Below are 27,515 nucleotides of genomic sequence, written 5' to 3'. Positions count from 1 at the left end.
ATAAAGGCTAGTAACACTTGGCTTTTTTTTCACATTCCCCTCACCCACAACTTCATTATTTTTGAACTGATTGATGACTGTATGCGTGCTACGGGGGCTGAACGTTGAAGGAAAAACACAAGATTTCACTTTTTCATTATTATACTAGTAGGGATTCATTTCTTTTAAAATCAAGCAAAATAACCATCTATCCATTCTTTTAATTCTGCTTTTTTTCACAGTTAAATGTTTCACCTATCCAAACCAAGATAACCTAAAGACAATAACTTCTATCACTGTGGACGAATTTTGGTTTACTCCTGTCTTAAAGGACTTTTAACCATGAATGACCTGCTTGTTGTATCATTCAGGTAATAAAAAGCCAATTGGCCCTGATCATGACACTACCACCGCCGTGTAGCTTTGATATTCCTTTTCTGAAATGCTGTTTTAAGCTAGATGTAAAACAGCTTGCACCTTCCAAAACAGTTCAACTTTTAGTCCATTAAATGGTTTTCCATAGTTGTTTTTAATAACTTGTGAAAAAGTAATTTGTCTTATTTTGTACTTGTAAATGTTAAGTAGATGCCATTTCTGGCTGCTCATATTGAGTCATAAAAATTGATCTTAGCTGAGGGGAGTGAGGTCTGGGCTGCTGTAGATGTTGTTCTGGCGTCCTACATGAGTCACCCACTATGCTTGAAGTGTAATTTTGGCCAGTTGGTCACTCCTGGGAAAGTTTAATGATGTTCCATGTCTTTTTCCATTTCTGGATAATATCACCCAGAGTCACAAAACCTTCAAAATCATTTTAATTCTTTCCAGTCTGTTGGATGCCAGTTAGTTTGTATCTGATCTGTTCTTGTGTTCCTTTCATTTGGGTCATTATGCGTTGCTTTTTGAGATGTTTTCGTCTACATTATGTTATTTTCTTTTGTTGTACAGGTCTGGTTGTTATCAGGCCTAAATGTGTCTTTTTTTTAAAAAAGTTTGATTCTCATGATTCTCATCACATGAAAAATGTTTCATGTGATGATCTGAAACAGGGCAATTTTTGTGCTTTTCATATTTTTCTTTGTAGGTCTCCAAAACTGTTTTTTCTGAAATTTTCTTTGACTTGTATATATTTATCCAAACTACATAACTGTTTCCTCGATTCTTCGTGCAGTAAAACTGTTTTGATTTATTTCCTTGTTTACTTAGTTTGGTGGGGGATTTCGTTTGTTTTACGCTTTTTGCAGAACTATGCGAAAAGTTTCCTTCAAATGAAGTTTGATTCTTTAAAACAAAGAGTGCCTTTCTCTGTTTCTCATTTTGCTGCCTTTGCTCATGACTCACATGAAAGAAGCCTTTTCACCACCCAGCCTATAATTGAAGCGCTCCTCGAGTGGCGGAGCTCAGTCTGAGTCCAGTACTGTAACTGTGGTGATGCAGAGCACCCAGTGACCTCTTCATCACCCGAATCAACCTTATTTCCAATCTTCGTGCCACGGCAATGATATGGCTCTCAGTTTCACACCTTGAAATCCCTCTGGTGATTCTCCTCACACCTCTTTTTTCCCCCTCTGCAGTGTGATCAGTGGGTGGGAGTGTTTTGTCAGGTCTCAAATTGTTGTTGCCAAACTGCATCTCATATGCATCCATTAAATTGAATAGATTAAGCCATCGGATACATATTTTTTTGACTACATGTTGAAGGACTCATTAATTAAGGATGTTGCTGCTGAATAAAAGTATCAGACGCCACTTTTAGGATTTTCTACTTACAGTTCTTGAATTCCTCTAATCAGAAAGTTTTTTTTGTTTTTTAAAGCTCTGCTTTTACCTATCTAAAATTTGTTCAATTTCTCTTTAAAAACAATGATATAAGAAAAACACTTATTTTCTCCTTATGGACACCAATGTTAAAGCAAATTATGATATTAAATATTAATATATAGAACATAGCTATTTAGAGTTGCCTTTGAATAGTGTAAATATTGATCAACATGTTATCAACACATGATTTTGAAGACATCTGACAAAATTTAAAGTTTATTGTTGCTTCATAATTGTTGACTATATTGTGTCTTTGTGTTACTCGGGAAAGGGTAAAATGTGGGGTAAAGTGGGTAATATTCTCTACAGTAATGATTTAAAAGCTATGACTTAAAAATAAATAATGTTATACATAACATAATATTAACTGTAATCATTTTGCAGATGTTAGAATAATTTTTTTCTGCTTTAAATAAAACTATTTTTGCAGTGTAAATATAACTTAAATATAACAGAATGATAGCTGGTAATCTTTTCTCAAATTTATCAGACAGTAAGATCCTCTTGTGTTATAAAATAATTATTAGTGACTTTCTGTCACAGCAGGCAAACCCTACATCTTTGGCAAATGCAAGCTTACTGTTAGAAGGCCAGGAGGGAATTGTCCTGCAGACATACATACTGTGTCCATAGTATGTCACTCCACTCCATCAGTCTGATAGATGAAGGCAGACTGGGTGTCTCACCCCTTTTCCCTCATACCCCTGGCTCATTTCACACTTTCCAGCTTCCTCACTTCTCTGCCAGCCATTGGTCATACTGGACAGAAAGAAGCAGCTTTCACCTCAGTGGAGCTCTGTCGTCATTTCCAACCTGTGGTGTTGTCCGCTGTGCTAACCTGCGAACTTTCACTTAGCCTTCTGTGCATGAATACGTTCAGAAAGGTGTTGCGCTTTTATTTTGGAGGCTCACTAAAGTTGCACATCAATCTGTATTCATGCCTCTGACAGTCATGTGGAAGTACACTTCGTCAAACCATCTTTAGGCACAGACTGCTTGCACTGCCCACCCACGTTCTCAAAAATCAAAAGATCAGAGTACATTTATTCACATCCCTTTTATTCAAAGAGACAAACCGTAAAACTGAGGAACACTGTGGAGACAATGTGGCATTCAGAACCTTTCTAGAAGATTCTTCAACTTGTGAACAATTGAAGTGAAGGGTTGAACAGCCGACCTTTCAGCTAAAATAATGTCCTGCCATGTTATCTAAAACTGGATAGCTGCTACCATCTTTGCCCTGTCATTGTTCCATATGGATGGACTCTCTTGTACATTCATTCGTCTCTTGCTGTGCAGTTTTTGTTCTGGTGGAACATCTCTCAGCCTGTTTGGACATGTTCTGCTCTTAAGGACTTTCTCTCCTTCCACAGGCTCAGGCAGGAACATTAAGAGTCCTGTTGCTGCTTCAGGCTGTGATTGACACATTTGATCACGCGTTTAGACACTTTACATTGATCCTGTTCTATTCATTATGTAGAGGCTTTTTCAGCAGTGTGAAGGATATGTTTGACCTCAAACAATGAAGGTGCTGTGAGTGCCTGCAGACTGCATTCTTGGGGAAACTTGAGTAAATCCCATGATTTTGTTGCTGTAGTTAGTTTTTAGCAGAAACTTTTCAGTCTCAGTGGTTTTTGCTGACTCGTCTTTACAATGTTGATTGAGTTTATTGAGGTTTTCTGACATTTTAACTAAGATGAGGTTTGCAACATCTTTCATTTATATTTTTTCACCTACTCTGTTCCATATTTGTTTAAGTTCTTGAGCTGCAAACATTTCTGCATCTGCTGCATCTTCCCCCCCAAAAAACATGCTGACAGTAGGGCTGGACAATGCGGCTGAAAACACATAAAACTATACAAACGCTTCATATCATTCCATATTGATAATTATTGATTAGTTTTTTGTTTTAAATATCGGAAATACTGCCAAACAGTGGCATGATGTTTCCTCTTTTATCCTCAGTTTTCATTTCACTACATTGCTTTTTATTTTTACTCATTTATAAGGCGAAACCTGAAACTGCTCCTGAGCAAGTTACTCAAGAGGTTGTTGCTAGGTAACTAAATAATGCGTGAGTTGCTAGGTAACCAAAGGGTGAAGGAGTAAGTCGATGCCACACGCCTTGCTTAGCTGGCCGTGAGTGGTTGAGTTTCTAATGTCTTTCTGCCTACATCCCCCAGAATGCTGTGCGGTTCTGGATTGGAGTTCAGTGAAATTATTCCATCATTTTGATATTGATCACGTGTCTGTCGCAATTTATTGAATTTATTTTCCAGCTCACACTAATGGGAGGTTTGGTGCTGTTCAGATTGATTTGAAGGTGGCTTTATAACCCATCCAAGATGGATGTCGCTTCTGAAATGTCATTGAGGAGCTCATGGTTGACTCGGTCGCTGAACAGTGCTCATGCTACATCATCACATCGTGTCTGACACTTAGGATGAGATATTTTAGCTCTGGGCCATACATTTCTTTTCCTGTGTAATCTGCCTGAAGGACACTGTTCCAGATTCATTTGCGTCATTCACATTCTACTCTTGCTTACTCTGATGAGTCATGCTACGATGTCCTTTCAGAGAGAAGAGTTTCTCTAATCAACAGCTAGAAGAAAACATCAGATTCAGTGTGAACGAGCTCACCAAGGCAATTTAAGGTTTAAAAAGTTGGAATCCATCGCTTTTATGCAGGATTGTCGCAGAATGTGTTTTTACTTCATAGGAAGTTTGGTTTGGCAGTTGTACAGCTGATGACAAGTCTGCAATAAAAGGTCATCAAAATGAAATTGCAGAGAGCTTATTAACATTGTTGGCACACTTAATGCCTGTCTCACCCCTCTGCAGTAATTACCATTTACTGCCCCCTACTGTCAGCTTACAGAGTATTAGATCCAGATTCAAATAGTAAATATTCTCAGGCTGTTCAACTCTGATAAACCCTCATTATCTTCTGTGCTTGTTCCACTTTTTAATGACAGCTTCTTTATTTCCTTCCTTCCTTCTTTCTTTTTTTCTTTCTTCCTTCCTTCCTCAAATCTTAACCTGCACTGAGCTGGAGCTCACTGGTTTTATATAATGTTCTACATTCTGTTGCTTATGTTTTATTTTGTTTGTTGGTTTTTCTCCATGTATTGTTACTTTAGTTAGATTTTATTATATGAGTGAAAGTAAATAAAATGATACTTCATCAAGAGAAATAGCCACCGGTTCGCTGGTTAGCTGGTTGGGTGTTCTTGCTTTACTTGTTCAATCTAAGATTTGCAATTTCCCCTAAGCATTGCATGGTCTGAGTTTGATGTGAATGAAAATGGCTTTAAACCCTTCCCAGATCAATGGACAGTAACAACACTGCTTCTCTAAGGTCATTGCTGCTGCTTTTCCATCTGATTAGCAACACCTGACTACTACTTCACTGATTAAATCCTGTGGAAGCTGGAATCATCTGCTTAGTTTTTTCCCATGACTGTATAAAGAATGTTCTACTTTACATGCAAAGGAAGGCTGTGTAACCATGAGGCAGACATATTGTGCTGTCAGTGTCCTGTGATCTCATGAATAATGTAAACGTGAGATTATGTGAATATTAGAAGCTGTTTATGCTGCTATAATCTTTATAAGAGTATTTATTTATTATTTTTTTGTCTGCTGTTATTCCAACTCATAGAATGGCCTTTATGAAAAGTTAGCTGAACACAGTTTGTAGTCAGTATTGTGAGGCTTATTTATAACACAGGAATTTCTGTTATAAGCTGCAGTTTTCTTTCACACCACATTCTTGCAACCTCACCAAAAATTTCAAACTTTTTTCTCTTCCCACTACCTTAATTGTGAGTTTTCTTCTGACTAAAAGCTCCTTTCCTTTAGAAGGCCTTGTCCTCGGTTGGTCAAGAAATGCTTGCACTGTGTTAGTTTTTTTTTTTTTTTTTTGAGGTCTTAAACTTTCATGAAATCTCCAGAATTAAAGTTTTGAATGTCTCCAGGTGGTGTGAAAAAGCAGAAGCATAACGCAGCCTTGATATTACAATGTTTTGACATTCTACTGCGCTGCAGCTGTGTATGGAATCGGCCTCTCCGGTTGAAAGCGCTCCCCGTTGCCTCCTGCTCCTCTCCATCTGTCAGGAGCATTAGGTGTCCAACAGACAGGGTCTTAATAGCTGTGGAGCGAAGGGGACAGGACCTCTAATGGAAGCCTTTTGTCCAGTTGTCACTACCACTGCTCCCATGGAAACACCCTGCTGGCCAATCAGACGAGCCTTGTAGGTAGCAGAGGCTGCATCGATCACACCAAACTATCTTCACTTTCTTTTTCTTTCCTCGTCTCTCAACTTGTTTTGCCACCTTCTAATTATTAATAATTGTGGAATTTAATATCATTGTGTAAAATTGATATACTCTGCTTAATGTAGAGTCTACTGTTGTCACAATGTCCAACACAATGTCCCTCTTTCCCCTTCATCTACCATCTACCTGTGATTCGCCACACGTTTGCCACAATTTCACTTTCTGGATTACTGCCTAGTCTGTATAATCAAACTGAACCTGGCTCACAGCCCGAATAAGGCTAAAATATCTCAAAAATTAACACATCATGCCTCAGGTTAAAGAAATCTTTGACATCTGTCATTCTGAAAACGGTTACAAAACTATTTCTGAGGCTTTTGAAGCATTATTAACAGATGTAGACATGGAACCACAACAGGAAAGAAACCCATGGCATCCATTTCCCCTGAAAAATTTTGATAAGGCCCAAGAAAATATTTAGTGGACTGGGAAGGCAAAAGGGACATTTTGGGAAGGTGTAAATCTTCGCGGACTAATCAAAAGGAATACCAGCAGATAAACACAGCAGTGGTAGTGTGATGGTTTGGGATTTTTCTGAACTGAATGACCAGCTGTAACATACTGACAAGACTTTGAAGGGTGGAAAAAATAGTCTAAATGTCCAAAAAGGACATTTTCTATTGACCTGAAGACAAGCAGTTCCCATGTCACATTTGAGATTTGTGAGCTACTGTTGCTTGGTGAAAATTTACATTTCCCTTGTTATATTGAGAGAGGAAATCTTTGTTCCTTCATATGTTAGAAGCCAGAGTTCACAGCTTATCCTTTCCCTCCAGTGTGTAAGAATGCCTCCCCCCTGACTTTGTATTAGCTGTTTGTGAACTGGCTTCGGTTACATGCGTCTCTCCTGCTAAGTCAACACTGTGCTGTGTGATAAGAGTTTTTGAAAGAAAGGAATACTGGAGGAGATGAGGGGAGAGACGACAAAGGGATCATCTGTATCTCTAGACGGCGCGAATATGGAACACCGCTGAGGAATCTGTAGGATTTATCTTCTGTAAATATGAGCTACACATGAATAAACAACGAGGGCTCTGATTGTTAGAAATGTGAGAAGAAATCTGGTACAGATTTATTCAGATAATTAGTGAAATATGGATGCTTAAAATGAAACAAACTCATTATTTATTTAACCATTTAAATCCTGCTACATGAAAGTAACACTCAGAAAGTCTGATATTAAATTAAGGGCTTGGGACTGAGCATTTATTAAGAAAGTAAGATTTTGCATTAATAGATTATATTTTTGACTTTTTGCAGTAGACAAAAATGTTAAATTCTGATCCAAATAGATTTAGTCTAAATAAAGTTATAAATATATTAAAGTTTTTTGTTTTGGTGTGTGTAGCATAGATACAATTTTTAAAAAATCCACAAAAACAACTATTTACCAACCATCACTATCAATAAAACAACCCAACTGTACAACACTGACCCAACAGTTGGTTAAACTCTTTGGTCATTTTGTCAAACATCTCAGTATTTGTATCCTCTAAACATGAAACATTTCTTTGGATTTCATTTGGTTTGTCCATGTGGGCAGCAGCAAGTTTTAGTCAGACTTTATGGTGACACAAAAACTAACTCTGTGGACGGTATTAGTGGAGTTTCAGCTTTTTCCAATGTGATTCTTGAGTAGTTTCTGAACATCCTAACAAATTTCCCTTCGTCTGATGATTGTAGTTGGAGTCAGATGTTTTGAAACATGAACATAGTTTAGTGTTTCAACATGACAATAATCCAAAACATGTTTCCACTCTGGGTTTGGAATAGCTAAATAAACCTGACTTGTAGCTTCTGTGAAAGCCTTCCTGGAGTTTAACATTTTTCATAAAAATGACAACATCATGTCAGTATGATGACGCCTTGCTTTTGAGAACTGCAGTTTCACTGGTTTCAAACACTTTCATGACTTCAATCAGAGAGCAAGAAACCAGAACATTCAGATTTATTGTCTCTGAATACAGGACATCCTCCCTCCCCTTCTGCTCCCCTTCTGTCTTATCTCCCCCAGCAGAGGGGTGTGTGCAGACCCTCCTCCCAAAGGCCGGCTGGATTATGCATGTTGGTCTAATCCCTCTCACTCTCTCTGCGCTGCGTGTCAAACTGACATGTCCTGGCCTCTCCTGTGCACGCAAACGGACTAACGCACGCACACAGACGCAGGCTTAGGTGGCCGCTCCTGATAAGACCACGAGGAAGCTTTGGCCTCATGAGCCCAGCCTCGGCTGAACATTGGGAAATTCTGCATCCTCCAATGATCCTCACTTCGCTCTTATCACCACAACCTGCTCCAAAGCCCTAAACCCTTGTGTCGGCGCACGCCCTCAGAGGCTTTGTGTCTCGGATCAACTGTGATGTGCACCATGTGGCAGATTGATTTCAAAATGCTGCTTGTGTGACCAAATCTTCAGTGTTTTGTTTTGGTTTCATGCAGATTTTATAGAGTTGTTCAAATTTAAGAATCTTCTTGGACTTCACATTGCACTTGGTTTTTTGCTATTCTAGCTATTCATGCCTTTTTGAAGGACTTTTCTAAGGATGACATTTCTATAACTTAATACTTTATCACAAAAGTCAGTGTTTATGTGTATATGAAATCGTTCTGCGTTGGAATAACCAACTGTGTCCCAGTTTCAATAATCTTCTTGAGATAAAGAAGAATAATTTACAGGTACAAATGGACCTGAGCATCTTCGTGGTTTGATATTTGCAGATTTTTTTCATATTTAAAATATTTTAAAGAAAATGCAGCATGGGAGCTTGAAATACATACGATGCTTCTTAACACTCTTGACTTGCGTTTGCAAATTGGCCAGTCCAGGAATGGCATGAATGTTCCCTTGGCATCTAGTGCCAAGATGGTTTCCGCTGGGTGTATTAATGCACATTTGATGTGTTAACTATTAAAATAGACTTTTAGAAGTGTTTTTAGATTATGTATATGCAGACTTTAGTTATTCATGGGCGACTGTGGTCCATAATGCCCGTGAATCCCAGGACTTCACTTTAATCTTCTTTCATTATTACTATGTCCACTTTGTGTGGTCCACCAGCAATACTGGTGGTGAAACAAGCCCTCAGCATTATGCTTCCAGCACCATGCTTGACATTTGAACGCTGTGACCAAGTAATTCAGTTTTTGACCATATATATGTATATTTCTTTCCAATATTCAGTTCTTGGATCACATGTGCAATTTTTAGTGAAGTTAGGGTTATATATTCTGGGTTTAAAATTCCTAATTATTAAAGTTGTTACATGTTGTTACATTTCAATAGTTGTTCTTTATCTACTAATCCTGGTCTTCCCTCAAAGTATTTCTGCACTAGACCCAAGTGATAAAATTTTTTCTAATTCTGACACAATTTGCTGCACTGAGCAAAAGCTGCCTCTTATCATTTGTCCCAGCGCTGTTGTTATTTTCTGGCTCTACTTTTGTCACAGAAAGCAACAGAGTCCCAGTTGGTTGGACGGTTCATAACCAAGGAATGCCGATAAAGGATTCTCATAAATTAAAGTGTTACAGTGTTACAAGAATAAGGCAGTGACCTGCTGCTTTTTTGCATAACAAACGCCTCGCAAGCACGAGGCCACCCTGTGAAAATGTTTTAACATGAAAAAATACTGTTAAGGATTACTATCATCTCCTGTTTTCTTTTTATGCACTCAAAGGTGCATGCTGGCTCCTTGTGACATTCTTTATTCTTTCCGTGAGATGGAAAGAAAGGTTCCCCTGCATCACCTGCATGCCATAATATTTTCTTGGAAGCTCTTTTCTGTCAACTGTTTTGCTGAAGAAGTTGTAAAAGTGCAAAGTGGGGTTATTGTTGTGATTCTGATGTTGGGAGCAGTTTACCTCCCGGACCAGAATAAGGGCACAGATTAAATGCAAGGGCAGTTTTGATGGAAATGTTTTGGCTTTAAAAAAATGCAGTCTTCCTTTGAGTTTAATTTTTCTAATCATGTAACAGTTTTAAATTAACCTTCATCTGAACTCTTTAGTTCTGTTTTGACAACCAGAAAGAAAAAAAGTTACCCACACTTAATTCTCACTTTCACAGATTTCTTTCAGGTCAACATGTGGCTTTCTGTTTGCCTCAGTGCCGCAGCCTAGCAGGGCCGTGTTTCTCTACTGTAAATAATAGTTCCAGGTCTCCAGTCTGCACCGCAGGCTTTGGTGTTGACACCATATTCACTCAGGGCTCGTTGTTTCAGGAAGTGTTCAGACCTGGCAGGTTTAGCTGGATTGGAAAACAAAATCTGATATAAATGAGCTATTTGTGTAAATTATTGGAATGATAGAGGAATCCCATCCATCCATCCATTGGTTTATTTATCCACTTGTTCATTTGTTCAGTAATTAACTAGTTCATCCATCCGTCCATCTGCTCATTTGCCGATCCATTCGTTCATTTGTCCATCTATGTATCAATTATCCATTTGTCGTTTTTTTCATCCAACCATCCATAAATACATCCATAATTTTTTTCCATTAATCATTTTTTTCAATAATAGATTAGTTTGTTTATCCATCCATCCATCCATCCATCCATCCATCCATCCATCCATCCATCCAAATAACTATCCTTCCTTCCATCCATCTGTCTGTCCATCCATCCACTGATCCTTTTAATTTGTCTCTCCTTCCTCCACCCATCCATCCATCTATCTCTCTATCCATCCATTCATTTTCTCTCTCCATTCACCCACCTGTCCGCTAACATCTTCCTGTTGATCCTTTCATTTGTTTTCATATTTCCTTTCTCACTTTTGTTTTAGCAGCTTCCATATTTAGAATCGGACATTTATGAAAATATTTCTTATGAACTTTTCATGCATGAAAAAAGCCTAAAACCCCCACAGAGAAAAATCAAGCTTCGATTCTGGAACAATGTGGAACTTTTGTTTTCAAACCATGATTGAACCACAGTGTGTGTGTGGGGGTGTGCGAGTGTGTGTGTTAATGTTCATGTGTGTCTGCCTTGTGTCACATATGTAGACACACCTCCTGACATGCAGGCGTCGTCGTGCATAAGCGAGCGTGCGCATGTCGGGTGAAATGGCGTGAAATGGGTCCTGGCTGCGGCGCATTGGCAGGTGTTGACGAGGCTGCAGCGATCCATGCAGCACTATTTGCCACCGCTGCCCTTTTTCACCGAGGCTCAGAGCAAATCGATGCTGTAGGTCCTGAAGTTAAATAAGCTCCTGAATTGATCGGTCGGTACATATTCTCATCAATACTCTATCGACGGCTGTGAGGAAAGGCATCACAGAAAGGCTTAAAACACTTAACTTCATCTGCATCATGTTAAGCTAACACGCGTTGATCATGTTTGCCGTAAGCAGGAATGCTGTAGATTCTGCGTGCGAGCTTCCAGCTGTTCAATTTGGCTCTGATGAAGCTCATGATGCGCCTTTAGATCAGAGGCAGCCCTCCTTCGGCTCTGCAGGCCGGCCTGCGGGCTTTTCCTGCCCACACATATGCAGTGAAATCCCCTATAATCAAGCAGCTGCCGGGTCTGCTTTGAAGAGATTTGGAGCGCGATGTGGCAGGTGCCAATCTGAGTGGAATCAGGATTTATTAAGGCCCAACTCCTGATGGCTTTCACCAATTTGCCGGGAGAGCGAGCGCCGTCATTCATGAGGCTCTGCGTCCTGTCCTCATGGTTCAGAGCTGCACCGCTGTGGGCGTGTTTGTGTGCACTCAGGCTATTTGAATCAGAGCATTAAACTGTGTCTTTACCGTCAACCTTTATCTGGAATGACAGAAATAAACAATTTCTTGCACATAAAACGATCAGGAATTTTTAAGGTGTTGATTCTGTACTAATTACATTTACTCAGGTATATTTCTTTGAGAAATGTTTTGGGGAAAAAAGCATTCTAGATGTAGTACAAGTTCTTTTAATGTTATTTTTAATAACCCCTCAAAATACTAACATATTTATTTATTGTCTTTTTTGAAAAATATTTCTAGTTAATAATCTTTATTGGATTTATCCTGCAATGAAAGACTACACTACTAAAACATGTACAGATTTGAAAAAGTTAAGAGGCCACTTAAAATGATCAGTTTCTCTGATTTTACTCTTTATATGTTTAAGTTTGAGTAAAATGAACATTGTTCTTTTATTCTATAAACTACTGACATGTCTCCAAAGTTCCAAGGAAAAGTGTATTTGCAGAAAATTAGAAATGGTCAAAATAGCAAAAAAGATGCAGTGCTTTCAAATAATGCAAAAAAAACAAGTTCATATTCATTTAGATACAATAATACTAATGTTGTAACCCAGGAAGAGTTCAGAAATCAGTATTTGGTGGAATAACCATGAAGTTTCTAATGGGGTTCCGTGCAGTGGACTCTGTTTTTTCCAGAGCTGAATATTCCTTAGGCAAAGAATTAAGAATTGGACCAAAATCAGTTCATTAGGTCAGACTTTAAAGAGTCCTGGAAATCGGTTCAAATGGTTGATTGTTCCTGAAGCCTGAAAAATGAAAAATAGAAAATAAACCCCTGCAATAAGAACTGAACCTGGATTTTAGTCAATATTTTGTATTTACATTGCCCACTTAAAATGCCTGGCATTTTATGTGTGAATCCCTTCATTTTACAAGAATATTCTCTCTGTATTCCCTGGGTGCAGTGCTTGGTGTGAACTACCTACTGGCACACCCACAGAAGAGTTAAAAAGGACAGAATCAGAGACATGAAATGGCAGAGTGGGTTTGTAAATGGCAGAAAATCCTGAGGGCAGAGGGATTCAGCCGTTCCTCCTCTGTCTGTCTGTCTATTATTGATGTACATGGAGGGTTTCCTCTCTGCCATCTGCTCCCAGCACTCCCACTCAATGCCCCATTGCTTCATGGATCCCATTTTATCAGGCCGGCAGAACCAGAGCAATGCTGCCTTATCAGCATGTTAATATTTCATAAATATGAAAGAGAATGAGGGAGGTAGCAATGTAGGGAGGGTACAGAAATTGAAAAGTTGGGAGACAAAAAGATTCGTCTTTTGTTAACTGTATCATTTTGTTCAATTGCTTCCTATGAATCCATTAATTTCTGTTTGAAAAAGAAATCATGTAATCACTGTATCAGGTTTTGTTTATTTAGTATTGTATTTTCATTTTTCCGTTCCTAATCAGATCCCAGCCACACCCTAGCACCCAGCTGCAGCTTTATTGTGATCTGAGCCATAATTTGTGACGATGCATATTCAGTCAGTCCTTGGTTGCCACGGTGAACTGCTAGCTGCAGGTCGCTTTATTGGCTGCAGGGTGGTCACATGTGGCGTGGGCCTGGTGCCCAGCTGAGACGGTGGTCCGCATGACCAGACATAAAAAAATAAAAAAAAACGTCTGTGTGTTTTTCCATTTGGCTTCACTTTGCTGTAAAAGCTCTTCCTAGCCATGAAGTGTCACATGAAAATTGGTTTTGGGTTCAAAACTCATTGGTGAAGACGCAGGCCTGGATAGAGGATCTGTGTGGGCTTTAGAATAAAGTAGTATAATGGTTTGGGGCGATAGCAACTTAAGTTATCACGCTATTGTGTGACTTGTCTTTTCCATATTCCTAATGAGGTTAGAGATGCTTCTGTTTTCTCTGGCGAGCCCTGAGTTAAGAGTCCCAGGGGAGAAAGAGATAAGAAGGAAACTAATAATGTGCAGAGATCCGAAGGCTCGGACCGCATCAAAGGATCAGATTAGGGAGAGGGTAGGGAACTGGAGGCTGAAAGGGAAACAGAAAACACGGACCTTAAGAAGAAAGAGCAATTAAACAGATAGACCACCTTAGAGAAAAGACTGGAAGGAGAGACCAAAGGCACGATAAAACACAACGGAGACGGCAGAGGTTATACTGACTTCCTGTTGTGGATTAGAACGGGAAAAGAAAATATAGGAACTAAATTAATTCATCCATCAGTTTGTTCATTTGTCCTTCCATTGATTTGTTTATCTATTTATTTATTTGTTTGTCCATCCAGCTAGTCATCCATTCGTCCAATAATTAGTTTATTTGTTGAACCAACAAATCATTAGTTTGTCCACTTGGCTTTATATTTTTCTTTTCATCCATTCATTTGTCCATCCGTCTATTCATTTATCTATTTGTCCATTAATTCATCCATTCATCCAACTGTCCATTAATTTATCTCTTAGTCTGCTTATCAATCTATTCATCCACTTGTCCGTCCATTTGTTTGTCCATCCATTCATTCAATCGTTTGCCCATACACCCTTCCATTTGTCCATCTTTCTGTTCATTTATCTATTCATCCATTAATCTATGCATTCATCCATTCAATTGTCCATTAACCCGTCTTTTAGTTTGTTTATTCACTCATTCACTTGTCTGTCCAATACTCCATCCGCTCATTTGTTTATCGGTCCACTCGTTCACTTGTCCATCCATTCATTGGTTTGTTTTTCCTTCCATCCATTAATTCATTTATTGATCTGTCAATCCATCCATCCATTCTCACTCAGGTTGGGTATTTCTGGTGAACGGTAATCAGGCACAAGAGAATGAATGAAGGCTGACCACTGTGTTTTAGGTGTCGAGTCAAGGTGTTACACATTTTAAAGTATGCTTCACTCTCTCTGTTTTTCCAGACTTTCTGAGTGCATGGCATACTTGAGGCTTCAAGCTCTCATGCACTGCCAACACCTCAAGTCTAGCAATGTGTCCAATTTCCCCTTTTTATCTATGTCCAGGTCACGTGGCAACAATCTGAGCAGAAACCGTCCCTACAGCTGCTAATTGTAAAACACAGTCTTCAAGAGCAAACCCCTGATGTTGAGGAAAGTTAACTTGAGCTTGGCTTCCCCCTGTAATGTGTGAACGTTACGCTAACGTGCAGCGCTGGCATGCTGCAGGCTGGTCTTGGCAGGCTGCGCTCCTTCTGTGACCTATCTGGGAGGAAGCCAGTGGCTTGGCTATCCTTTGAAATGGGACCAACCTGAGCTGAAGGCAGCTGTGTTTAGAAAGATCCACCCCAGCTGATCACACCAGGCCATATTTAATTATTAATAGCTCTTAAATACTAGCATTAGCTGACATCTGATGGTTTCTTTGACATATTTGCTATATATTTCCTGCCTTTTGGTTGATGTGATCTATGTTTTGTTTAATTCAGAAAATGGAAGCTGATTCAGACTTTTTGGGCTAATAAAGTCAGTGGGGCAATGACACCATATGTGATCTCTTTATGCAGCACAGCAGGGTGGGCAGAGCGCCACAGGGAGCATGATGGATTTATCCACTGTGATTTCTTAGACATCCTGATCATCTTTTCTCCCTGTGTGTAACATACAGATTCTGTACAACTCTACCCAATTAAATAAATGTTCAGTAACACTTTATTTGAAGGAGTCTTCATAAATGTTTATAACCACTGTCATGAAGTGTCATTTGGTAAATAATGACTCTTCTAATGCATATACCGCCCTACCAAATGTGAAACATGGTGGTGGCAGAGTAGATTATGTACTTTCAATCTAAATGATCTCATTGCACATTTGCATTGCATTAAAAGTGTCATTCTTTACTGAATAATGATAAGTTAACCATTTTAATGGACTTTTAGTGCAACTTTGTACTAAAAGAAGTTGTACTAAAAGTTACATTAGATTTTTTTATATGTATCCTACAAGATATATCATATTAAAGGTGGAAAATAATGAGATTATCTGTCATTCCCTGACATCAGAGCCATGTAATATTAGGGAATAATAGATAATCTCAATATTTTCCACCTTTAATATGATATCTTGTAAAAAAAAATAAAAATAAAATAAGTGTCAACTTTGCATGAAAAGTGTCATTATTTACCAAATGACACTTCATGACAACAATTATATACATTTAGAAAGACTCCATGTTCATAACAGATGTTATGTCATGTTTATGACAATGTCATGCCAGTTTTATCCACGCCCAAATAAAATGTTAACAAACATCCTTAAGAAAACAATTTGTTGGAGAGCATATTTTATTATTGGATTATGGAGTCATTCCTTCTGGTGAAGCCAGATAATTTGGATGAATTATTAGACTCAGTATCTTTCTATAAAATTCTATTTTTCTCTTGATCTTTCATTTTGCACTTTGTTTGAAAGTCCAATTCCAAAAAAAGTAAGTCCACAGCATGATGGTGCCACCACCATGTTTAATGATGTTTTTGTTCTGAACATACTTTACGAAATTGTTCAGATTTTTATTCACCTCGACTTAAAGCACAGCTCCATATGGGGCGACTGCGCCTCAGTGATCATTTTGGAATTTTTCAAAATCCAGGTTGACAAAAAAATACAGTTTGTTCTAAGGAAAAGTCACCCCACAGCATAACAAGCCCACCACCATGCTTCACATTTGGTAGGGCAGACTTCTGTCAAGTTGTTTCTGTGGTAAACAAATGTTTTGAAATTTGTAACTGTTTCAACACCTTGATAAACCTGTTGCTCTATGTAAAGAAAAGTAAACTCAAAGCATGATACTTTCACCATCATATTTCAATGGGGGTATAATGTTTCTTAGGTTATATGTTCTATTGTTTTTAAATCTTTTTAAAATTTTAGCCCAGATTTCAGGTTTAATTTCGTAAAACTGTACCACATTCTCTCTTAGGGTTTGAATTTGGGTCTAGGTGGGTTTTTTTGGTTTTTTTTCTTAACAGTACGAGATGTACTGTTAAGCTCGTACTTACTTTAAACTTTAAAGTTTTAATACTTTAAAGTGTTCTTTAAAGTATTAAAGAATACTTTAATTTCCTTACAAGATATCTTATATTAAAAGTGGAAATATTGTGATTATCTATCATTCCCTGACAAAAAAAAGGGGAATTGTACACGGCTATGTACATTGTGTGCTTTCAATCTAAATTATCTAATTTTATATTTGCTTTGCATTGGACCCATTATTTCAGCAATATCTATGACACAAGAAGAAAATCCCTTATTAGTCTTTTGAGCAAATATCCTCTGTAATACACCACTTAAATGTAAATGAAGATGATGAACATACGCTCAATGTAATCCCTGGTCTGGCTGATTACATGAAACACCGTGAATGGAGAGAGTTTAAGGTTTGGGTCAACAGCACTTCTGCAGAAGTGCTTCACGGTCCTAAAGTGCCAGCCTTCTATTGAGGAGAGTCATTAGCAGAGGCTCAACTAGAATAATGGATACTGCGGGTGCCATGTTGTTGCATTGTGTGCAGAGAGGGCCTCTGAGATGACACACCTGCCTCCAAAGAGAGGTTGAGATATCAACTTTATCCTTCCTGTCAGGGAGACATCTGGCTTTGCCATGGTATTGCAACCTGAAATACACCCAGGAGTGGGTAATGAGTCATAGGAGACGAGGTTTGCGTTGTGTGTTGTTGCATTTGTGTGTGTGATTTCTTGCATTAGCCTACAAGCGTGCCATCTGCGGTAGTCAACCACAAACCCGGCTCTTTGTGACACATACGCGATGTTAAATCTTTACAAGAATACAATTAACCTTTTTATGCCAAAACTCACTTTAAAATGATGGTTGTAAAAAAAAAACCGGATATTTAAGTAGCTTGTTTATAGGGTTTTATCTCCAAGGTTAACACACTTTTTGAAGTCTTTAGAGCACATGTGTCAAACTCAAGGCCCGTGGGCCAAATCCCGCCCACCATAGCTTTTTATGTGGCCATCTAGATGCTAGACTAAAGACTGAATGGCTTGAATATTATGTTATCAGTCAAATAAATGCAGTTTTTATCTGTTTACTGCCAAATTATATTAATCAGGATGTCATAATTAAGCTCAAATATTGCAAATTGTCCAAATTAGTACCACAAATACTTTGATTCTTATTGCAGAAAAATCACAAAAAGAATTACAAAATCCTGGAGGGACTAAAATATGTTCAATAATATTTCATTTTAAGAATTTATTGATATCTTAACAGTTTGTGAACAGGTTTTATCAAGACATTCTGGCACAACCGGCCCTTTAAGAGCTTTCATGATCCTGATTTGGCCCAAAACGAAAATGAGTTTGACACCCCTGCTTTAGAGAGAGGTATTTAGATCTTCATCTCAATTTAATTCACTCTTAATTAAATAGCTCATTTGCAGCATCTAGTTAATATTAAGTAATGCAATTTCAGAAAAAATGATGGTCAAAATCAACAATGACAAGGTATGGCAAAAAATAAAATGGTGTAGTTCATTTATGGGTCTCTAAAAATGTTTATATCTTCCTATTTTAATAGTTCACACACCAAATATGACTTAATATACATTAATAGCCACAGTGGAAACCATTTTGTGCTGCTACAGAAGCTAATATCTACAGTCTTCTTTATCTCGCAAATAGGCAGGGATAGGGCTGAAACGATTAATCAGATTAATTGTGATGATTCAGTTATTGAAATTATTGTTAACTAATTTAGTTAACTGGAGTGTACAGACTCAAAAAAGACCATTTGCTGAAGAAACAACGTACTCATAGCAGTAATTAAGCCAAAACTATACAAAATATGTATTTAAACAGCAGCTTTACTTTCCTGAACATATTTCCTGCTTTTCGCTTCTTACTGTAGTCCTAAAAATAGATAAATGAATATTTTGTTAACTATTTTTCTGCTTTTTGTGTGTTTCAGGTAATCTCTGCCCTGTCGAGGATCTCCCACCACAGCATTGCACAAATCAAAGGCATCAGGTATGCGTGCGACACACAAATCACTCTTTTATTGCTTCATCCACTCCAAGAATATCAATGTCAAGAAAAAAGCCATTTTGAAACAGCTCGTCCCTATTTCCTTCAAAGGCAGTGTATTGAAATAGATTATGCTATTAACATCTGCTGCTCATTTAAAAGTCAATTTACATTTTAGGCAATTAGCAGCAGCTTTTTGCCAGCGTTATCTTTCAGGGGAAGGAATACTCCACAATGCTTTTCCATCTGTCACTCAAATCGGCCCTGCGTCATTCTGAGTCAGATCCTTTATTAAATGAAAAGTAGTCATTTTTCTTCAAGGCTCAGGGACTCTCTATATTTTTCTTCTTTGGCCTTCTGATCTCTTCATTCGCTCAGACTGCTTTAGCTGGGTGGCTCACAGGCGCCATGTAAAAGGCCATTTCATCTGGGTTAGTGATAAGTTGATGGTGTACACCCATTAGGAGCTGCGCCAGGAAATGAAAAGAGGGGAGAAAGAAGTGGGCGGCGGGCAAAAGAGGAGGTATGTCCCCTGTTATTAATAAAGACAAACAAAGCCTGCTGACTGTGTTTTTAACAATGCAGCAAAGAGTCAAAATCAATATTGGTTTGTGAACAGTGAGAAGTTAAGTCTAAGCTTTTTACCAGTACAGCACATACAATAAGCATAATTGATTTTGTGTTATATTCAATAAATAACAATTAACAACAACAAAACAGTGAAGTTAATAGAAATGAACCATGGCATGTAACCCTACAGAAGAGGTCTGTCATAGATCACCATGCTAAACTTGACAAAGAAATCCTACACTTCCTGTTTTTAATACAATACAATTTAGAATGTCCTTAAATCAAAACAATATCTCTTTAAATAATTTAAACTTCTCATCTGATTATTAAACCTTTGGGCTCGACACAGAGCTTTGAGCCTACAACAGGGTTGATGGTAAGGTAAGGTCATTTTAATTAAATTGCACATCTTCATCAGTAAGGCAGCTCAAAGTGCTTTACATGAATTAGAAGGAAATACAAACAAAACAACAAACCAAAGGAAAGACAAAAAGCAAGAGCTATCACATCAACTTTTAATAAAACAGATTGAATATTGTTGATCAAATGTGAAAAATTTGAATAATTCGATAAAACTTTTCTTGTAAATGAGGAAAAAAAAGAGAGCAAGTTTACAGCAGCATTGATCTGGAGTGCTGACTGAATGAAAACTTGGCCATCATTTTGCACACAGATTTCACATTCAAATCGTTGTCGGTTGCCATGGCAATCATTTTTGGGTCATCCACCTCCTGAATGCCGATGAATTCTGTGGCTAGATCTGCACCATGAGTGTTATCATGGTTATACAGAGAGTCTATCTTTTTGAAAAACAGAACAAAGTTCCTAAAAGTTTCCTGCCAGGTACTTTTTTTACAAAGTGGTTTCTGAAAAGGCCTGAACAGAATCATTGTGTTAGCATTGCTGCACCCCAATAATCCCACCTGCAGCACAGGGTCATGGACCGATTTGATCGCTAGACGTTTGGGAACTGATGTAATGTGTGTGTGAAGGCTTTATTGGTCAGAACAGAGCTATATATAAATGTGAATGTAGATATTTTTGTATTAAATTTAAGCTTAATGTCAATTGTGGCAGTCCACATGAACAGAGTTAATAAAGTGTCCTTGAGTTGATTTATAATATTAATATCCAAAGGCAACAATAGATCAAAAAAGGTTTTATTTACTGAGATCATGTTTGTAACAAGCCCTGAACAACAACGCAAAGCAGAAGTCTATTATTTGAGACAAATCCTTGGGGAAGATCTGTTTGCATAATACAGTTTTCTTGGCCAAAATGAATGTGCCAAACGCTGGTAGCCGTGTGGTCTGCTTTGTACTGGGAGTACACAAATCATGTTGCCCCCACCCACACTTATTGGCACCCCTGGGAGCGCAGTGGAAAAAAAGCGCTTCAGAATAAATTACTTTTTATTGCAGCAGCGGAATCTCACACAGAAACATCTATAACCTTTTCCTCGAGTGCTTTTATTTAGCTTGGTAAAAAAAATCCACGAGTCTCACACTTATTTGCACATATAGACATTCTTTAAAAACTCTGCAACCAAAGTTGTTTCTATTAATGCTAACCACAGAGCTGAAGTCAGAGTAATATATACAAACTTGGAAACAACTGAACCTGCGCCAAACTGCAACTAAGCTTGAGCTTTTCAGCAGATAAACACTGCAGTGGGTACAGTTTAAAATAAAGGAAAAATATACATAAAAACACCTAATGATTACTCTTAAGTACAGTGGCGAGTCTGTGATGCTGTGGGCCAGTTTCTCCACCAAAATCCATAGAAACCTGGTTGAAGTCAATGACATAATGATCTCTTTTGAAAGGGAAATCTGCCAAACTTTTCAAAAATAATGAAGATATTATCTGTGCAACAGAGCTGTTCTAAACTCTCAAATTCACCTCAAATAGTAATGTTGGATTTTCTTTAGGGGTGTCACATTAAAGGGACATGAACACAAATGTGTGGCACTCAAGATTTAGACAAAATCAATATAATAATAATCATGTTTACCTTGCTTTCAACAATTACTCCTAGGCATTGTGTTTCATTTCTTGGTTCTATATATTGGATTGAGTTTTGTTTTTCATTCTTAAGATGTTAAATAATGTAAAGTAAGCAGAACATTTTAATGACTCATTCTTTTTTCCAAAGTCATTTAAAAGATCTTCTCCATCTCTCCAGGGCTCAGGTCAAACATTGACCCAAACCTCTTGAATCTTTACATTTAGAGCAGACTGCAAGTCTTGCGTTTAAAAATCTGTGGATGAAATCACTTCAGGCGTGACGATTGATCCATCTGCTGGCTGCTGTTGGGCCTTGTTAACACACTGCAGCTCATCTCTGTAACGTTGACCTTACATTGCTTTAGTATTTGCTAAATTTTAAGTGGGTCTGACTTTACAACATTCTGAAAACTGCTCTGCTAATTTAGTGCAGATGGATCCGAAGAGCCACATGGGATTGTTAGGAGTTTTTTTTTTCTTTTTTTTATCCTCTAAGATGACAGAAAGCTTCACATCTTTTGAAAAGTCTGAATCATATCTTGTGGCGCTTTGGGTTGTTTAGTGGTGTTACAATCTCATAAAAAGATACAGCCATCACCCTTTTAATTAATAACATTTTACCATGTTTGGCAAACTGATTATTTAAATTATTTCAAAGGTTTTTCCTGTAGCTACTTATTCGCTTAACATCCCGATAACCTTGGTTTTCCCACCTCAGGCCCTCTGGTTGTGCTTTGAGTTGACCTCCTGTTTATCCGTCTCACCCATAGTATAAGCCTGTGTCACTTATTATTCATCCTCTTTCCTGCTGATTATCTTTTCTGTCCTCAGCGAACCCCACTGTAACCCTGTCCTCCATGTTCGCTGATCCCTGCTGTTTCCTCGTGTGTTCGGGGCTCTGACCTCAGCTTTAGCATCATGCTACGGGACACCTGAGGGTTTTGTGGCGTTCAATGTGTCACAAGCACAAAGTTCAAATGTCAACAAATGTGACTTGGATTGCTGATGGCACAACCTTGCTCGTCTGGAGAAAAACAAAATACTTTTGCAATGATGTGACTTGTGGTGAATCCCTGGAAAAGAAACATTTGGATGAAAATTTGCTAAGAGGAAACTACTTAACAGTGAAGCAATTCAGAATTAATAAAGCAGTGAACAAAATTGTTGGTTCTCTATGGCGACCACTAGAGGGGGCAATTAAAACAAGATGAAAAGTAGGAAAATATAAAGAACATGAACATGAAGAATCATAAGAACAACACCAAAAAAAATAGGAGAAAGGTAAATGAGACTAAGACAAAGTCAAAATGATGAAGACCAAGATGAAAAACATTAAGATGACCAAGTAGAAGACGACCTACATGGAGAAGACCAAGATTAAGACACAAAACATGACCAGGACCAACATGATCAGCAGCTAGATGAGAAAAGACGGATGAGGAGGAGGAGGACCAAGTGTAGAAGTAGGATGACTGAAACAAAGAAGATGAAGATGAAGTCCAAGATTAAGAAGATCAGCTGTTGGGGATTTTCCTGGTTATTAATGACCCAAAACAGAAAGAAGCATCAAGTGTCACATTATTGTTGAAAAAGATCAAATTAAGTCCTCCACAATGTACTGATCCGCACCTTGAAGGTTTAATTATCTGTAGACAGATCTGATTGGTTTTGTTCATCTTCGGTGTTAAAAGAGGGCTGAAGCAAAACAACCACTTTTGCAGATTCGTACCACATTAAGGCGCCAAAATCTCCTCTGACAAACTCACCTAAAAAGTGCGACGTCTGAGAGACATGTTTCTATCAAAACCCATTCACCTACAGGCTAGCTTTTTGAAAACAATTCAATCGTTATCAACCTTCAAAAGAAATGTAAGCAACAGCTAAAGGAGAAAAAAATTCATAAAGCTCAAAAGTATAAAAATCTGTGTAGATGGATATATTAAAGAAAACATGCAAATCTACCTGCCAGTTTTCCTTCTTCAGTTGGATACAGCGCTGAAATCCTTAAAAAATAAAATAAAATTGTTTGCCTCTAAGCAATCGGTAAATTGTAAAATTGACCAGAAATGTCTCTTTGGATTATAAAAGTTGTTTTAGTCGCATTGTTCAAAATGTTGTTTTGAAAAAAAAATACTACTTAAAAAGCTCTAGTGGCCTGTATTTGATAGTGAATTGACGAAAAGAGGGTAATGAGAGAAGGGGACGACATGCGGCAAAGGTCGTCAGGCCGGGAATCGAACCAGCAACAGTAGCGTTGAGGACTAAGGCCTCCAAATGTGGGTTGTGCTTAACCCCTGCACCACCTCAAATTATACAAGAGGCATTCATTAACGAAAATATAAAACTACATAAACTTATTGTTTTACGTTTGCCGCATCACTTTCTCCCGTTCAGCCTGTGTGATAAAGACATGAACAACATGCATCCGTAAAAAGCCCACAGAGCAGCAATAAATTGCCGAGTGTCGGCTCATCAGAGGTGCCTTGATGAAATTAGGAACAGAGTTCAATTACACCTGGTTGCACTATTTAAGGGAAATTAAAACTGCAGCAATGGCCGTTGCTCGGCTCCACGGAGGAGCACAGGGATGATGAATGCGTGCGTGGAGCTCCACAAACTACTGTGTAATTAGATTTTGCCCTGCGGGACTCCATTAATAACTTAAAATATAATGCACACTTCATTGGAGGGGGCCATCAAATGTGGGTGTGTTATTGCACTCTGGAGGAGGCACCCTGTGCGCTTCATAACAGTGAGCGAGAGCTTGACATAAATCAGAAGAGGCAGATTTTGTGGAAGTAAAACTTGTAATTAGCTTTCGAAATTACGTGTTTTAATAAAGTTACCAGCTGTAAAACACGAGGAAATTGTTCAGAGAGAAGGATTTATAAAAGACAGAGGAGATTTCAGGACGTGTTTGTTTGTGTGAGGTTGCTGACCTTTGATTATCTCGCCCAGCGTTCATTAGCTCGACGACTGACACGGGCTTTCAGTGTGATTGTTGCTTTAATTAAGCAGAGGCTGAGTACTGATGTCACAATCACACGCAAAGCATAAAATGCACAGCTAGAGTCCAGTTTACCCACTTGCATTTAAACATAAAGTGCAGCAATTAGCCTCTAACCTCTGCCTCTTTAGAGAGATGCACACCACTGGGAGTCATTTGATCATATCTTGGGATTAAATACAGTAAAAAGGATTTGAAAGCAGAGAGCTAACAGAGAGGAGAGTGCTTTCATGAGAGCTTTGAATGTGACACTGTGACACTAAACTGTCGCCATTGGCTCCAGGCTAACTTGTCTGTCTAGACAGCAACATGACATGCACAAATTATTTTTTTTATTTCTCTTTGGTCTCTTTTTGTCAGCATAAAAGTTGAATGTTTGCACATTTCTCACATTAAAACCACAAAACTCGATGTATTTTATTGGGATCTTTTGTGATAGACTAACATAAACTATAATATTGATAAATCCTTATTAATGGTCCTTAAAAACTTCAAAAACTTAAAATATTGCTGGAATCATGTTTAATATTTGCCCGACTTTGCCCGATTAGTTACCAAGTAGTATAAAAATGAAAATAAATACAGTCGCTATTTGCAAATTAGTGGCAAAATCACAATTCTTTATGTAATTGATGTCCAAAAGAAGCCTATTTAAACGTTTTTTTTTCTTTAGAGCTGCCTAAAAGTATAGTTGCCTAAAAGAATTTGTAAATTTTTTTTAATGTCACTTTTACACAATAAATTTGATAAAATGTCATGATCAAATTCCCTATCGCCCGTCCCTACCTTGTGGCATAATACCCAAGATTTGACTGAGAACGTTGCAGCAGTGTAGGTTACGAGGCTTTCAGATGTCATTTATTAGGCCTTAATGTGCAGCATTCACATGCAGCTCTTAGGGAGAAATGGCATCATTAACCCTTAGAAATCTAATCCTACTCTTCCAACTAAAACTTCCAGAAATCTGACATCATTAAAAACAGTTTGGATAAATTCACCCAGATAAACAAGGTCCTCACAAAACATGAATCTCAACACAACTTTTTATTTATTTGTTGGGTTTTTATGTTCAGCTTGTCTCACACCGGTACAGTTTGTTTTCTGCAAGCGCTGAAGGTCACACCCCGCAGAAAAAAAAACAAAAAAACATCTCCAAACTTTCAGTTTTTTATTTTGCTTGCGTTGTCCCTGAAGATTGAATGATGGTCGAAATCCTGATAGGATGTCTCCGACTCCTGCCTGTCAATCTGGAAGGAGGGGGAAAAAAAAGAGAAAGCCAGCTTCCCTCCCTTGAATTCCTAGCAGTAAAGTTGGTTCTCGGAGGACGGCGGGCTCCTTATCTGTCAGCAGCAGCATTTTGATGTGTTTTGACAACGTTGTTTGTGACTGATGGGGTCCCTCGGTTGAATAGTTCCTGCTGTTTAGCTGCTGAAGTGATGGAGCGAGGAGCGACAAGCTGACAGATGGAACACCAAGTTTCCGACTGGTTATTTTTCTACCTGAGACAGAGCGGTGTGTTTGTGTGGGTGTGTGTCGACAAAGTGTTTTGTAACCATCTCTGGCTGTGTGTGCTCTGTTTGTGCATCAGGCCCTTCCCGTCCGAGGACACGGCTCTGAATGAGGATGATGTGTACCGGAGCCTGGAGGAGTTGGCAGAGTAAGTGTGCAATCTTCCAAACTGACTTTCTTAGTCACCCAGTTGGACGTTCCAGTAATTCTCTGCAGGCTTCCACTAACCTTAATCTTTTTCAAACATTTTGTCACTTTAAACAAGAAAATCTAAAACCCAAGGGGAAATGGATGTGCATTATTTTGTTTCTAAGAAAACACACAAGCAAGTTCACAACATTGTTTTTTTTCTCTCTTACATAATTTTCTATTTCAGGAATGTATAAAAAGATATTATCATGTACATACAAAAACCTTTTCCCTCGGTCTCTGACTTGTACTGAGAAAAAACTGTTGCTGTTTAGGGCCACTTAGTGTAACCAAAACGAACATTTTCTGAAATTTCAGACCTGACAGAACTGGTGTAGCTGAGTTAGGTTTGATCAAAAACACTTTCTTTAGCTTTTTCTGGGATCTATTTATGCCATGTTGAAGAAAAACAACAGAAAATGCCTTTAAGGTGAGGCAGATGCATTGCTCTGTATTGGATTTAACAAAAATAATTTCTTGCATTTGCAGCTAATGGCCAGTAGTTGATAATGTATTTTATGATGCATTAGTGTCCACTTCAGTGGTCTGTGTGCATTTATAGCATAAAAATCCACAAGAAGCACAAGAAAATGGCTTTCAGATAGCTGTCCATTGTAGTGACCAATATGCATGAAAGGATTCAGATAAACCTTGTTAAGTTGAACAACCCTGCATTTGAAAATTAAAACTCCTTAGATTGTTCTAATTTTTTGCACATTGTTTCAGTTTTACTCGCTGACTACATGTTTTCCGTCTCTTGGAGAGCATCTTATTCATGGTCATGTTCTCTCCTAAATACCATCGGCTTTCATTGCTTTGATGCAGAAACCATTTTTCAGATGTAAGGATTCCAGTGCATACATATCACATAACTAGCGATGCTTGAAGTCAAGTTGTGATTGTCACTTTTCGCCATATGCGCTAATTGCCTAATTAGATAAGCAAAGAGCACTCTTTCACGTTGTCTGTTGCGATGGCGACACCAGCTCTGCTCTGCTCAGTATTTTTTTTTTTAGGCTTGGCTGCCTTTCTGAAAGCGTCTGTGGCCGGCTGCTTGGATTCGGTGCACAGTGGTTTGGTTTTCCTGTGCGTGAGAGGGATTTGTAGGCTCTGGGGCTGGTGACAGCAGCTGCTTGACTCAGATTAATGGAGATTAATTAGCTAACCGCTCTGAGATGGGTGTCGTTCATCATGGAATGATGGGGAGAAAGCAGATCATGCAAACTATACTGTAGATATAGATATGTCTCTCCTGAATGCATGATTGGGACAAACTGTTTAGGATGATGCAGGCTGAGAAGGATATGAGATGCTGCCAAGCAGGGTAATGCTGGATTAGGGTGCAAATACTGTATGCAGGGTGACTGCATGAAATAAGACTCAAATAAGTCTCATATTTAGG

General features: G+C 38.3%; 1 protein-coding gene across 12 annotated transcripts in view; it reads left to right on the top strand.

The window, feature by feature from the left end:
* The window catches only part of vav2 (vav 2 guanine nucleotide exchange factor), a 204,796-nt gene that overhangs the window by 121,724 nt on the left and 55,557 nt on the right, over positions 1-27,515 (top strand). For all 12 annotated transcript variants that reach the window (XM_028025411.1, XM_028025410.1, XM_028025413.1 and 9 more), the window contains 2 exons: positions 18,776-18,834; positions 26,004-26,072. In XM_028025411.1, coding sequence (XP_027881212.1) covers positions 18,776-18,834; positions 26,004-26,072 — 128 coding nt within the window. The remainder of the gene's footprint in view (positions 1-18,775; positions 18,835-26,003; positions 26,073-27,515) is intronic.

This window comes from Xiphophorus couchianus, chromosome 8 (genome assembly GCF_001444195.1).
Source record: "Xiphophorus couchianus chromosome 8, X_couchianus-1.0, whole genome shotgun sequence".
NCBI lineage: Eukaryota > Metazoa > Chordata > Actinopteri > Cyprinodontiformes > Poeciliidae > Xiphophorus > Xiphophorus couchianus.
This window is presented reverse-complemented; position numbering and strand designations above follow the sequence as displayed.